The 14,021-nt window shown below is 46.5% G+C and overlaps 1 protein-coding gene across 6 annotated transcripts in view; it reads left to right on the top strand.

Annotated features, from left to right (window-relative positions):
* The window catches only part of LOC144791525 (uncharacterized), an 826,098-nt gene that overhangs the window by 485,921 nt on the left and 326,156 nt on the right, over window positions 1-14,021 (top strand). For all 6 annotated transcript variants that reach the window (XR_013602413.1, XR_013602419.1, XR_013602415.1 and 3 more), the window contains 2 exons: window positions 10,685-10,843; window positions 11,640-11,807. Coding sequence is in view for 2 of the 6 variants with exons in the window: in XM_078666239.1 (XP_078522365.1) it covers window positions 10,685-10,843; window positions 11,640-11,807 (327 nt within the window). In the remaining 4 variants the exon portion in view is untranslated. The remainder of the gene's footprint in view (window positions 1-10,684; window positions 10,844-11,639; window positions 11,808-14,021) is intronic.

Here is a 14,021-nt window from a genome sequence, read left to right as displayed (position 1 = left end):
TATAGAGGAATCCGGAATCCCAAAGCAACCATTGACAACAGAAAGTCTAAAGGGCAGCAATGCAGGAGTATCAGCACAGTACATATAGGTATAAAAACAGGTGCGGTGAACACAAGTCAATATATAATTAATAACAACTTTACATCTCCACCACCCAGTAGCACATTGGAAACAGAACAAAGGGGCCGGAATAGCGACAAAACCAAGACCAACCCGTCATGCTAACCTTGGGAGAGAAGGAAAGGGGAGGGGGGAGGGGAGAGGAAAGAAGAGAGGAAAGGAAAACACAGACTGAAAGAGAAGAATGCCGCGCCTAAACAAGCGCCCCGTAGCGAGGAACATATATAAGAGCAGGAATATCAGCAACAAGGAGGGCATGGGAGTCGCAATGGCAAGCAGCAGAGCTACAAGAAGAAGAACCGCGACGTTCCAGGCCCCACCCCAATCATACCACGGAAGGCAAGGACAGACGCGGCACACCAGTAAAGAGACACAAAAGGGCCATAGAACTGAGGAAAATAAAACATCAAATAAGACCCAACCCACCCATCCCACCCAGCACCCCTGCAGAAGGCTACGGCCTACCCTCCAAACAGCGCGCCTGTCGCCCTAAACCAGAACCCGAAATGTAGTAGAGACAAGAGAGAAGAGGAATAAAGAGACAAAAAGAAGGACATGAAAACAAAAGGAATAAATGGGAGGGAGGAGCAAGAGGGCAGAAACAAATACGGTCGGCCACAGCCCTCCGCCCGACCATACGATCATATTATATGTGAGCCAGAACGACACAATCTCGAGCGCCAAAAAAAACGTACAGGGGGGTCTCCCACAGCACTAGAAATATGAGCAACTTCGCCACGAAGCCGTACACCAGTAAACCACCGGGAGCCGTGCATCTCACCCCAGTCCCTTCCTAACCACAATTACCACCCACCACATGACAGCGTGAAGTAAGCAACACGATGCGAGGCAAGCACACAATTGAAAGAAAGTACGAGAAAGACGTATGCCAGGGAGGGCAATCAATAAGCAAGTGGGCAAAAGTTCAAATAGGCAGTTCAAATGTCTCAGCAATAGCAACAAGGGCAATAAAAGACAGGAGTTCAGTCTCGCCGTCCGGAAAAGCGGGGGTTGTCCTGCAAAATAGAAACACGACCTCATCAAGGCAAAAACAGGCAGCGGTCCACCAATGTTCTCAGGCACCCGGGGAGGATCGGGTCCCCGCACGACATCCAAGTCCCCAAACTCCAGACATCGATGAGCAGGAGGTTCCAAATCCACCGGCCAGCAAACCCGTCGATGGACAGCGGCAGTATCCCTCGTAGCGACCGAGGGAGGCGAGGCAATGGCATCACTGAAACAAGAGGGGACCATGAAGGAGCGTTCACCCAAGATGGCGGCGGATCGCATCGAGTCTCCAAGAGAACCGGGGGCCAGGGCTGCGTGTAGGGATCGCAAGGCATCAAGAACGTCTGCAATCGTAGACTCACGCACACATGTCCAGGCCCCCGTGCAGTCCAGCAACCCAAGTCCGTCATCACGAGGAGACCCACAGCACAGGTCGTAGGCAGCCATTTTGTGAATCCAGCCTCCTCACCACCCTCCGCAATACTCGGAACAGTTCACAAATGTGGGCCTTTACAGATATCCGGGGGGTCCCAGCAATGGCAGCCTCGGTGAAGAAAGGAGATTCGCCCAAGGCGGGGGGCCGTCTGTAGTATCGCTGGCGCTCCCCACAAACAGAGTCCGAGGACTAGGGTCCAGGGTCGATGGACGGAGCAGCGGCGGGGGGGGACCCCTTCACACGATCAGTCCACGGAGCACCGCGCCCCGCACCAGCCTCACGGCCGACAAGACGGGCCCGGTTCAGGATCACCGGGATGTTCACACAACGGCTCTCACCAGTGGCGCAGTCTCTCGGCCGGGGCCGAAGGTCACCACAACGCCAGGCCGGATCCAATAGGCGAGGCCCCGGTCTCAACACCACGAAGGCCCAGGTCCCTTCGGGGGGCACAACTTCGGAATCAGGATAACATTTCCTGTGTGGGCTTATATATACACACACACACACAATGGGCCATATGTATGAAGGCAATTTTGCGATCGCAAATGCCGAAATTGGCCTAGTGCTATGTATGAAAGCACAACTGTCTCGCAAATTAAGGAATCGCAAAATTTGCGATTCCTTATTTTGTGAATGCATTTAAGGAATCGCAAATTGCGATTCCTTAAATAGAATGTATGTAGCACCCAAGTTGTGCGACTATGGCATAAGGAATCGCAAATTATCCAGTATTGGAGTATCTTTCATAGATTTACATGCCTGAATCATTCCCAGTCGCCGAGGCGGGAGTCCCACGGTAAAAATACTTATAAAAGCAGTGCCTTAGAATAAGATTGTAGTAGGCTGACAAGACAGTAGGCCTAAAAGGCCCAAAGCTTAGTAGCCTATCTACCTCATTATATGAAAAGAGCTGAAAACAGCTCCAACCAATCAGATGCCAGCACCCTCTAGAACCTTCCCAGCAGAGGCAGTTCTCCTCAGATTTTCACCGCACGTCGTGTGGAAGGGAGTCTCCTTGAGTGCCTACTCAGTTTTTTCTTATTTGTTCTTTCAGGATGTCTGAAAGAAAGCTCTCTTCAAGGCTTGCAGGGCCTGTGTTAAAAAGAGGGTCCATGTAGATGATCTGCATAAAGACTGCATCTACTGCCTACATCCTAATCACATTGTAAAGGATTGTAGGATTTGTCGAACCTTCCCTGCCAAGACCATCAGGGACAGGGAGGCAAGAGTTCTCTTATGGCTCAAATCGTCTTCTACAGATGATGAGGATAGGGCCTCTACATCCAGCAAAAGAGCCAGATCCAGAGACAGCTCTTCTCCTGAGAGGAGAAAACATCATAAATCCTCTCATAGAGCTTCAGATCACACAAGGAGGTCGTGTTCACCTCCTTCTGGATCACCTTTACCTCCACCTTCAGATTCTAACAAGTCTTCAGCAACTAAAACAGTGAATAAAGCCCAGGTCAAGACTCTTTCACTGGTGTCTTCTCACACAGTCTCTGTGACTTCTTCTACTTCAAGCTCGTCTACTACGGTATCTACTAGACTATAACTTCTCCGATAGTGTCATCTAAAGTTTCGGCCTCTAAGAAAACTTCTGGGGTCAAAGAATTTGCTTCTGTCACTACTTCTTCAAAATCATCGTCGACGACCTCGTCGACGTTAATCCCGTCGTCGACAGTACCATCAATGAAGTCATCGTCGACGAAAACCCTGTCGGCGTCGAAGTCATCGTCGACGAAGAGCCCGTCGACGTCTAAGATCTCGTCGACGAAGAGCCCGTCGACGGCAGGTCCATCGAAGAAGAGCCCGGCAACCCCGGCGACGACGGTTCCGTCTACGGTAATCCCGTCGACGACGACCCCGTCGACGAAGAGTCCTTCGACGGCGACCCTGTCGATGAAGAGTCCATCGACGACGGCCCCATCGACGACGACCTCGTCAACGAGGAGCCCATCTATGACACAGTCGGCTGTTGCACCTTGTCGACGCCCATGTCGACGAAGAGCCCTTTTATGACCAAAAGTCCACCTTTGAAATCTTGGTCTGTGTTACCTCAAGGGTCTCAAGCATCACCTGTTACGTATACCCATTTTCAATTGAAGACGTACCATAGACAGGAATATACCAACATTTCCCCTTTGTTACCCTCACATATCTTAGAGACATATGTAGAGGAAGAAGATTCTGATGAAGATGATGATGAGGAGGAAGGCCCTTTTGGGATTGCACGCCATCCGTCAGAGTTACAGATAAATTGTCAGGAAGAGGATGAAGAGGATGGCGTCCATGAAGATTTTTACCAAGAAGACTTGTCTACGCCTTATCATAGACAGTCACATAAGGATCCACGTTCGGAGGACACAGGTCATCTTCCTCCTTCATTAATTCTGTATTTACAAGCCATTTTGGCCGATTATCGGCAGAGGTTTCCACCTACAACCTCTACTCCGACTGTACCTACTGTACCGGTGGTTACACCTACGCCACCACCACCGTCACAAGAGCCTGCCTCACCAAGACACCTTGTAGAGCCAATACCACAAGGTAATCAGGATACTTCATCTTCAGATGAAGACGGAAGAGAAGAAGGCAAATTGCCTCATGATGATGTGACTGGAGATCCTTGGGATGAATATGTGATCCCCCATGCCTTCGCCTCCTAAACCGTAACCATCTGACTCACCACCAGAGGATATTGGCGGCTTTCATTATATCATGCAAAGGGCTGCTATGTGGTTTGAACTTCCGGTCACTATTGAGCAGTCGGATTGTTTTCTTCACGACTTTAAAGAAGGGTATAGGAGAATCACCAGGGCTATACCGATTATAGATTTCATCTGGAAGGAAGGCCTTAAGATTATGAAGACGCCTGCCTCTATTCCTGCAGTCCTTCCTCGAATCGAGAAGAAATATCGGGCAACACCAGATGCTCCATCTTGTCTGCTGGGTCACCCGCGCCCTGATTCTGTAATTTCGCAGGCCACACAACAGAGGTCAAAAAATCTGTCTACCACAATCTATACACCACCAGATAAAGAGGGCAGACGATTGGACTTGATAGGAAAAAAGTTCTCCACCAATGCTGCATCGTCCATCAAGGATGAAAAAAGGGGGGCAGCTAATTCTCTGGCAATTTTGGCACGTTATGACCGCCAGATGTGGTCAGAGTTATCGGAATTTCTGGAGCTGATACCTGAAGATCGTCAGCAGGAAGCACGAAGGATAGTGCTCGAAGGAGAACGGGCTGCATCCGAAATAATTGATTGCGCCTTAGACATTGCAAACACTAACTTTAGGCAGCTAGAAGGAGCTGCTGTTCTCAGACGCCAGGGATGGCTCAGAGCGACCTCTTTTAGACTGGAGGTGCAGACTAAGATTCTTGATATGGCTTACGATGGTGAATCACTCTTTGGTAAGCATATAGATGACGCTTTATTGACCATCAAAACAGACACGGACATGGCTAAGTCGCTGGGTACCCTGCAATATAAGAGAGGATCTTTCAGAGGATCTAGGGGTTGTGGTTTTTCCTCGAGAGGAAATTATCACAATCAGCAAAACAGACAATACCAGTCTCAATACAAACAGCCTTATTACCAGTCGTCGTACAGGCAATCATCTGCAAGCAATTTCTCTCGTCAAGGCGGACGCCGGCGATCGAGCAATCAAGGCCGCGACTCAAATAAACGACAATGAGCTTTGCCGGACGCCAGTCCAACCTTCTCCCCTCCCTGTGGGCGCGAAGATCTCAGCCTTTTTCCAACAATGGCAGAACATCACATCAGATCAGTGGGTCCTTGACCTTATTCGATGAGGGCACACTCTGGAGTTCTTAAGGAAACCACCTACGATCCCGCCCAAGGATCCCCTTCCCCCTCGTCTTCACTTACTGTTCAAAGAAGCCTTATAGATGTTCCGCAAGAATACAATAGAAAGAGTTCCAGTCTCGCAAAAAGGGAAAGGATTCTACGCCCGATTCTCAACTTGCGCAGACTCAACAAGTTTCTGAAGAAACAGAGTTTTTGGATTGTGACGTTAACAGATGTGTTGAGCTGCCTCAACGAAGGGGACTTTATGGCTTCTCTGGACCCGGAAGACGCTTACTTCCATATCCCTATACACCCCAAACATCGCAAATACCTACGATTCACTGTGGCTGGCGTCCACTTTTTCAATTCAAGGTGCTTCCGTTAGGGCTGAAATCAGCCCCAAGAATATTCACAAAATGCCTAGCTCCAGTCTCAGCCACGCTGAGGTCTCAAGGAATACAAGTCTTTCCATACCTCGACGATTGGCTGCTCAAGGGTCCATCAAAGCAGGCTACGAGACAAGCTGTAAAAAGTTGCCTCCATCTATTCTCAAATCTGGGACTTACTCTCAACGCCAACAAGTTGCAGTTGCAACCCCTCCAAGTTCTAACCTTTCTGGGAGCAACACTAGACACCCAACAATGCAAAGCGTTCTTGACTCAGGATCGCCAGAACAAATTACAAAGCCTGGCAAGGTTGATTTCAAGAAAAAAGTCAGTTTCTGTCCGAACATTCGCTTCTCTTCTGGGGATGTGCTCTTCTGCGATCAGTCTAGTCCCACTTTCAAGACTCAGGATGAGACCGCTGCAAGAAGAGCTGCACAAACAATGGCAGCATGCCCGAGGGTAATTCGACGATTCCATAAAGGTGACCACACGAATGATACATGCTCTCCACTGGTGGTCAAAAAGAAGCAATCTGTCTCTGGGTCTCACGTTCCTGGACACTTTCCCAGAGTTTGTCCTGACTACGGATGCATCTATGGAGGGGTGGGGAGGACACCTCCAAGACCTTCAAATTCAGGGTCATTGGTCTCGCACTATCAGCAAAAACACATCAACAGTCTCGAACTGAGTGCCATTTTCCTCTCTCTGCAAGCATTCCTTACAAGATTTGCGAACTCCTCGGTGCTGGTGCGTATGGACAATACCACCAGCATGTATTACATCAACAAACAAGGGGGGACGAGATCTCTCTCCCTATCGCAGGAAGCTCAAGAGATGTGGGAGTGGGTTATCAAGCATGGGATAACCCTCAGAGCAGAGCATGTCAAAGGAACTCAAAATTCACTAGCCGACAACCTCAGCAGATCTCTCGCAGGTTGCCATGAATGGGTGTTGGAGCAATTGCAGGTGAACAGGATCTTCCGAATGTGGGGCACACCAACTCTAGACCTGTTTGCAATGCAACAGAACAGCAAATGCCTTTATTATGCCAGCAGATTTCCTCAACAGGGATCAAGAGGGAATGCCCTGCCAATGCGATGGTCAGGGATTTATGCATACGCTTTTCCCCCGATACCATTAATCCCGAGGGTTCTGCAAAAGATGAAGAGGGAACATTGCAGTCTTATCCTAATTGCTCCTCGCTGGCCAAGGCAGTATTATTTCCAGGACTTACTTCTGTTGTCACAACAACGTCCGATTCGCCTCAATCCAACACTATCCATGTTGACAAGGGAGAGAGGTCAAATTCTGCATCCGGATCCACAATCGCTTCACTTGCACGCATGGCTCCTGACTTTCTTAGAATTCAAAGATCTCAGAATTTCTCAGGACTGTAGAGATATTCTATCTAAAGCCCACGCTTAAAGTACTATCAAAACATACCACTTTAAATGGAAGCGCCTCTGTCATTGGTGCGAAACAAATAACGTACATCCACTTCAGGCCCCACCAGAGGATATTCTTCCCTATTTACTATCACTAGCTAAAGCAGGTCTAGTGTTCTCATCTATCAAAGTCCATCTCGCTGCAATTTCTAGATTCAGAAAGAGGTCTAACAAGCCATCACTCTGTTCTTCGTCACTTATCAAACAATTTCTAAAAGGGCTATTCCGGGCTTTTCCTCCAGTTCGACCTCCACCTCTAGAGTGGGATCTCAATACAGTTTTATCTCAATTGATGAGGAGACCATTTGAACCAATTCACAAGACTGATCTAAAATGTTTAACCTGGAAAGTGGCGCTTTTGTTAGCTCAGCACTTCAGAACCTTCAGAACCTTTTCTACATTTCTCTAAGGATTACGTTACTTTGTCTCAATTCCACCTGAACCAGCCAGTAAAGCTAAAGACTTTTTCCCGGATCCAGTTACACCGGCAGAAAAGGCTTTGCATTCTCTTGATGTGAAACGTTGCTTGAAGTTCTACCTTCAAAGGACTAAGGATATAAGAAAATCTAATCAGCTGTTGATCGCTTATGGTCAAGCCACGATGGGACAAGCCGTTTCAAAAGCAACGGTAGCCAGATGGTCATCTTCTGTCATACAGTTTTGCCATGATAAAGCCAACAAACCTTTGCTCAGAAAGGTGAAAGCACATACTACCAGAACTATGTCAGCTTCTACAGCCTTATTTGCTGGAGTCTCACTGGAGAACATTTGTCGTGCTGCGACATGGAAAAATGTCCACACATTCACGAAGCACTACTGCTTACAATCTGCGTCGCAGGACGATGCAGCAGTGGGACAAGCTGTTCTGCAACATCTCCTTCATTAAGGTTAGATTTTAATGTTTCTCTTATTGCATTTTTATGATGTATGAGTATAATCATATGCACTGTAGTGTTTCTGGTGGTCAGATTATATTTCCCAATAGGAAGTATGTTACCAGACTATATTTATTTCATTCAGAAGGTTTCTGCATTGTTATGAATTTACATAGTCTACTGCTCTTTAACCTTTCCGGATGTGTGGGGGATATGTAGATTTACGCTTTGTCTCCCACCTTCCGCAAACGACATTATTGGGCTTACTGCTTGCTATTCTGATTCAGGCATGTGAATCTATGAAAGATACCCCAATACTGGATAAGAAACAAGTTACTTACCTGTAACTACAGTTATCCAGTATTGGTATTTTTCATAGATTCACATGCACCCACCCTCCTCCCCGGCAGGACAGTTCTCTAATGGGGAAATCTACTTCTCACTTGTGCGAGGAAAATCTGAGAACTGCCTCTGCTGGGAAGGTTCTAGAGGATGCTGGCATCTGATTGGTTGGAGCTGTTTTCAGCTCTTTTCATATAATGAGGGAGATAGGCTACTAAGCTTTGGGCCTTTTAGGCCTACTGTCTTGTCAGCCTACTACAATCTTATTCTAAGGCACTGCTTTTATATGTATTTTTACTGTGGGACTCCCACCTCGGCGACGGGGAATGATTCAGGCATGTGAATCTATGAAAGACACCAATACTGGATAACTGTAGTTACAGGTAAGTAACTTGTTTTCTTACCACCAACTACAGGTTGGTGGTAATTTGCGATTTCTTTTAAAAATCCAAATTTTTGCATTTTTCAAAGTGGCATGTGGCGCACACACACCCTTAGGGCATGTATGTGTGCCATGTGTGCACCCATGCTCATTTCAGAGGTGCAACAGGGTGTCCTTTTGACACCCTGGCACACTTGAAATTGCATTCTCAATTTGCGATTCTCTAATTGTGAATCGCAAATTGAGAATGTCTTCCCATTCATTCCTATGTAGGAATGAATGGGGAGGTATTCCTTAATTGTGAATCGCAATTTGCGATTTGCAATTAAGGAATATTTAGGATTCGCAGAATTTATTGCAAAACCTACAAACATAGCGTTTTGCGATTCTCAAATAGAGATTCTCAAAAATTCTCTATTTGAAAATCGCAAAACCTAACATTGATACATATGGCCCTATATTTTTTTAAAGTCACAATTGGGAAGGGGGATATTAATGCAAAGGGGATCACGGGTTAGCCAAGCATATAATAGATCCAAACAGAAAAACACACACTACCAGATAACACACTCAAAAGAAAACCAGTGTGAAGCTAAAGTTTCAGTTACCAGTAGAAAGGTCAGTTTGCTCAGAGCTCAATTCAAAGACATAGGAGCCCAGCCTCTTCCAACTGATGAAAGGCAAAGATGGGTGACCCTTGACCCGGGCCTTGCCTTGGCCCGCTGTCATCCCACGCAGCGGGGGAGATGTAAGAGCTATATAGCGCAAAGTGACAGAAAAGTGAGCGACTTCTCTCTCCTCTCTGCTCCGCTGGGCTGCATACAGGCCTCTGGTACTTGGAGTTCCTCCAACAATGACAGGGTCACATATTTTTAATCATCGTAAATATTTATTAAAGCAACCCATAGATCTGAAATGTCTGGTCCACTCTCTGTCATTATCTGTAATATAACCAGCCAGGGATTCAGAATGTATTACTGTGACTCAGAGCCCTTGATTGTTCACTTAAATTCAAAACAACAGACTTTTTCAGTCTGTGTGACTTAATTGAGTCAGAAAAATGACTGTTTGTTTTAGATGCTCAATTTCCCTTGAGTAATTGCATTCTTCCATAATTTCCTAACCGTAATTGTGTCCTATAAAGAAATATTGTTCTGAAAGTGCCATATTGTCGTGACCTCTATTCTTCGACATCTTTTTATGGCTTTCTGCAGAATATTGCTATTGTGATTTGGTTCTACAGCTTGCCTAAAATTAACACGTTTCACATTTCTAATCAATGCCGGATGTTTTCCACATATTATTAGCCTGGTCAGTATTTCATTCTGATTTTCTCACTTGTCACTTGTCTTTTTGTCAATTCCTGATTTATTTATAGTGGTTGATATAGTTGAAATGTTTCCTCATTTATTGCAACTCTCGAACACAATTCTGTTGTTTGGAAGTATTTCAGATAGATTTGTTTTTCAGTGCAGCTAAGTATTTGTTGAGAAAATATAGGCCAAACCTTGTTTCACGTGTTGTTTCATTTGCAGTCAATTATACTATTACCTCTAGACTCAATTAGTAGTCCATTTTTAAATTAAAAATAAATAAAATATCAATTTAGTTTACACAGCATTAAAGTCACTTCCTGGCTGTGGTTACTGCATGTGCTTAAGAGCCCCTGAAGTTTGGATTCATGTAGAGTGAAAGTTCAAGAGAGCAACTGTACCGAATTGAAGACTGAATCCTTCACACTGGTGATTACCATTACCATCAGCTGAAACATAGTGTCACAGGATTTTGGTATTAAATGAGTGACTTCTAAATTAAATGTACTATCTGAATGGTGTTCAGTGCCCACGGGTCAATGGTTCTCTTCATCTCGTTTGACAGGAACAACATGACATGATCCCTCACCTTTACCTGGAGAAGATCGGATATGGCGAATTTACCACACAGGCTTCCAATAGTACTGGGTCAGTGCACTACTTCCATGACTGCTCGATGCAGAACCACAAGTTAAACAGAGGGCTGCTGTCTTCACAGACGCAGGTAAGGAAACAACCTGGGTTAGACAGATTGCTTCTGCCAGCAAAATATGCTTGTTTATTAACCACTGGTCCAAAAACATATCTGGTGTCTAGGATCAGATCATATTCGGCCTCGTCGCTGGTCACTGGAATGATGACGCTCTAAATTGTAATCCACTACCTTCCCAGAGGTAAGGGAGGTGGGACTCTATGCCATTACCCGTTTGGGTGAGGATCCCAAAAAGGTTTGTGCACATTGTTGCAATCTTGCTTTCAGATTGGAGGGTGGTGTCTTAACCTTGGAAAGTATGGACTGCGGTGCTTGTGCTCCCAAACTACATTCTCTGATAACGGTCCATGGATAGTCCCAGACTCCTTAGCCAACTCTCGACCCAAGCTGCCTGTGCTCTGCGGCTACTGGGTTGTGATCTCATGGGGACCATGAGGTTGCTTACCTTTCTTACCTAGGAAGGGAAAAATACTGAACCTCAGTGAGAGGACTCAGCTATGAAGGGCCCATATGCGCCAAAGTAGCTCCAAATAATTAGTACAAGGTATGGTGGAGAACACTACAATTTCAAGTCTCTGATCCCTGGAACTGGTAAGGGAAGGGAAGAGAAGACAGGGAAGTCTGAGGTGCAATCCCAGAAAAATGTCCTACAAAGGTGCAAAGAGCTGTTAAGGACCATGTCCCTACTGTTAGTAGTTTCCCTTACCTTCCTTGCTTGTTATAAAGTCTCCACTTCCCTTCCCACTGGCTTTATTACCATTCACACCAATGTGTCACATGTTGTTTTTCTCTTCCTTTCTTTAATTAGCGCTCAGTCTGGCTGAGCAGTGCAAAGAAGATTGTCTGCTCTCAATGCAACCTATGCAAGACTTATTGTGCCCCCCACAGACTTGGCGGCTGCCCTGTTGTATCCGGAATAGACCTAAAAGGTTCTCTGTGCACTCTATGGGAATTTAGAATGAAATTGCATCTCAAAGTAAGTGTCTTCTATTATAACTGAAAAAATTCATCTCATTGATTTCATTCCGCATATCTAATGTTATGATAACATGTGGTCATTCTCCCATTTCCAATATATATATATATATATATTTTTTTTAACGATTTAACTTTTACACTTCTTTAGACCTTGAAAGATAGTTTTTCACACTCCAACAGATCTCTCACTTGAATTCTCTATTAGATCCAAGACTAAATCTATGTTGTCTCTTCTGTTGCACAGATCAATACTTAACACAAAATGGTGAATTCCATTGTATGTCCACATAAGCCATCTTAAATATCGATAGTTCCAAATTTTTATTCACCATTAAATATGCAGTCCAACGGATTATCAAAGCCATTCATTTGCTGGCTGTGGCCTGGACGACCAAATTGGCTGACACCTGAGCTGAGCATTCCCGGCTCATTTATCTATGTTCATCATCCTGACCCAGGTCACCCCACAACCAAATATAAACTGGGGAGGGCCGAGAAACCCAGTGAACACATCCAATGTGGCAGAGACTGAGAGGGAGTTTGGCTGACTTCCCAGTGATGCAGCCCGGGTAAGGCCACAGAGCCTTAAAGGATTGCAGTCGGTTGGGCTGCCCGTCTCAGGCTTTCCATGGTCCGGGACCAGCTGTGGGCTGGTGGACAGATGCCACAGCAGTGAGTGGGGGCAATAGCCCCCAGCCACATGAGGACTTCGCCAGGAACCCCCTGTAGCCTTGCGAAGGACCGGGACTGAAGGCAGCAGGGCCCTCCATATGGAAAGTGCATCTCATGCCTGTGGGCAGGCCTCGGCCTGGCTCTCGGACTGGAGACAACTGTATGGAGGATTGGGGAGTGACAGACCCATGCACTGACGACTTCTGCTTGCCTTTCAGTGATCTGGGGGTGCCTGGCTCTGAGCATCATCTCAGGGGCTTCCACGCCCCTCTCCCCTCACCAAATCCTGAGGCAATCAATAATACCTGCTGGACTTTTTCTGTCGCTTTTCAGGGTAAACTTCCTTCTCTCCAGGCGCATGGGTGTGGCGATTGATCCCCCAGTACTCTCTTGTTACGGAACAGATCTTCTTGGCTGGACCTCCGACACCCTTCACAGTAGACACTGGCTCAGGACACACCCGAACTACAGATGTGGAGGGGACTGGGGCAATCCTCACTACTCGATACCCATTTGGTTCTTCCTCAAACAACCCTGACAAACTGTATGCCATCCTCCAGGTGCCCTTGAGGCCTCTCAAGCACACCTGGATGCAAAGGTGGATCCAGTAGCTGAGGATATTAACCTTCTGCAAGACGACCACAGGAAACTTCCAGAGCGGTCACCCAATCTGAGAAAGCACTTGCTGACCTACAACCTCAGGCGACGGACATACAGAACAAGGCCAAGGTGAAGGGCAAAGGACGCAGAAAGACGCGCCCAGTGCAGAAATGTATGTATCATGGGTTTCCTTGAAGGCAGTAAGAGTCCAAAAATGGTGGACTACCTGGAGACATGGTTAAAAGAACTCCTGACCCCACCGGACCTCACTCCATTTGTCTCTATTGAGTCCCCACCAGGCATCCCCAGGCAGGAGCACTTTAGATACCCATTGTAGCCAAATTCCTCTACTTCAGAGAAATGGATATGATCCTCAGGAAGGCGGGGCAAACTGACCCGCTCGTCAAAGAGAATCAGCTCATCCTCATTTTTCCCGATTATACACTATTCGTTCAACACCATACTGCATAATTTCTCTCGGCAAGTGCAAACTGTTTGATATGGAGATTAAATACGCACTTCTTTTTCCCGCTAAAAGGAAAGTCGTCCTGAACAACAAAGCACATTTGTTTTCTGACCCCTCCAAGGCCTGGGACTGGATGGAGGCCATTAAATCCCCAAAACAAGGGCTCCTCCCTCAGAGAGGTCACGCAGGGAGAGTTGTCATCATCGCCGTCACTCTGAATGGAGGTTGGATGGACACTTCACTGTGTCAGTGGGCCCATGACAGGAACAAGTCCAGACCCATTGGCCTTGTGCCCCGGATGCTGCGGTGACCTTCCGAGACTTAACGAGATACCTCTTGGGTTGCTTCTTGTAAGCATCACATGATGAAGACTCTTCCTCGACTAGGAGTCCCCTCCACTCGTGGCCCCTTAAACAGTGGATAAAGGGGTAGATTTTCAAATATTTTGTGTTGTGATGCTAACCAGCACAAAAG

The sequence above is a fragment of the Lissotriton helveticus genome, chromosome 11, assembly GCF_964261635.1.
Source record: "Lissotriton helveticus chromosome 11, aLisHel1.1, whole genome shotgun sequence".
Taxonomy (NCBI): Eukaryota; Metazoa; Chordata; class Amphibia; order Caudata; family Salamandridae; genus Lissotriton; species Lissotriton helveticus.
Note: the sequence above shows the minus strand (reverse complement) of the source record. Positions and strands in the feature narration are given on the sequence as shown.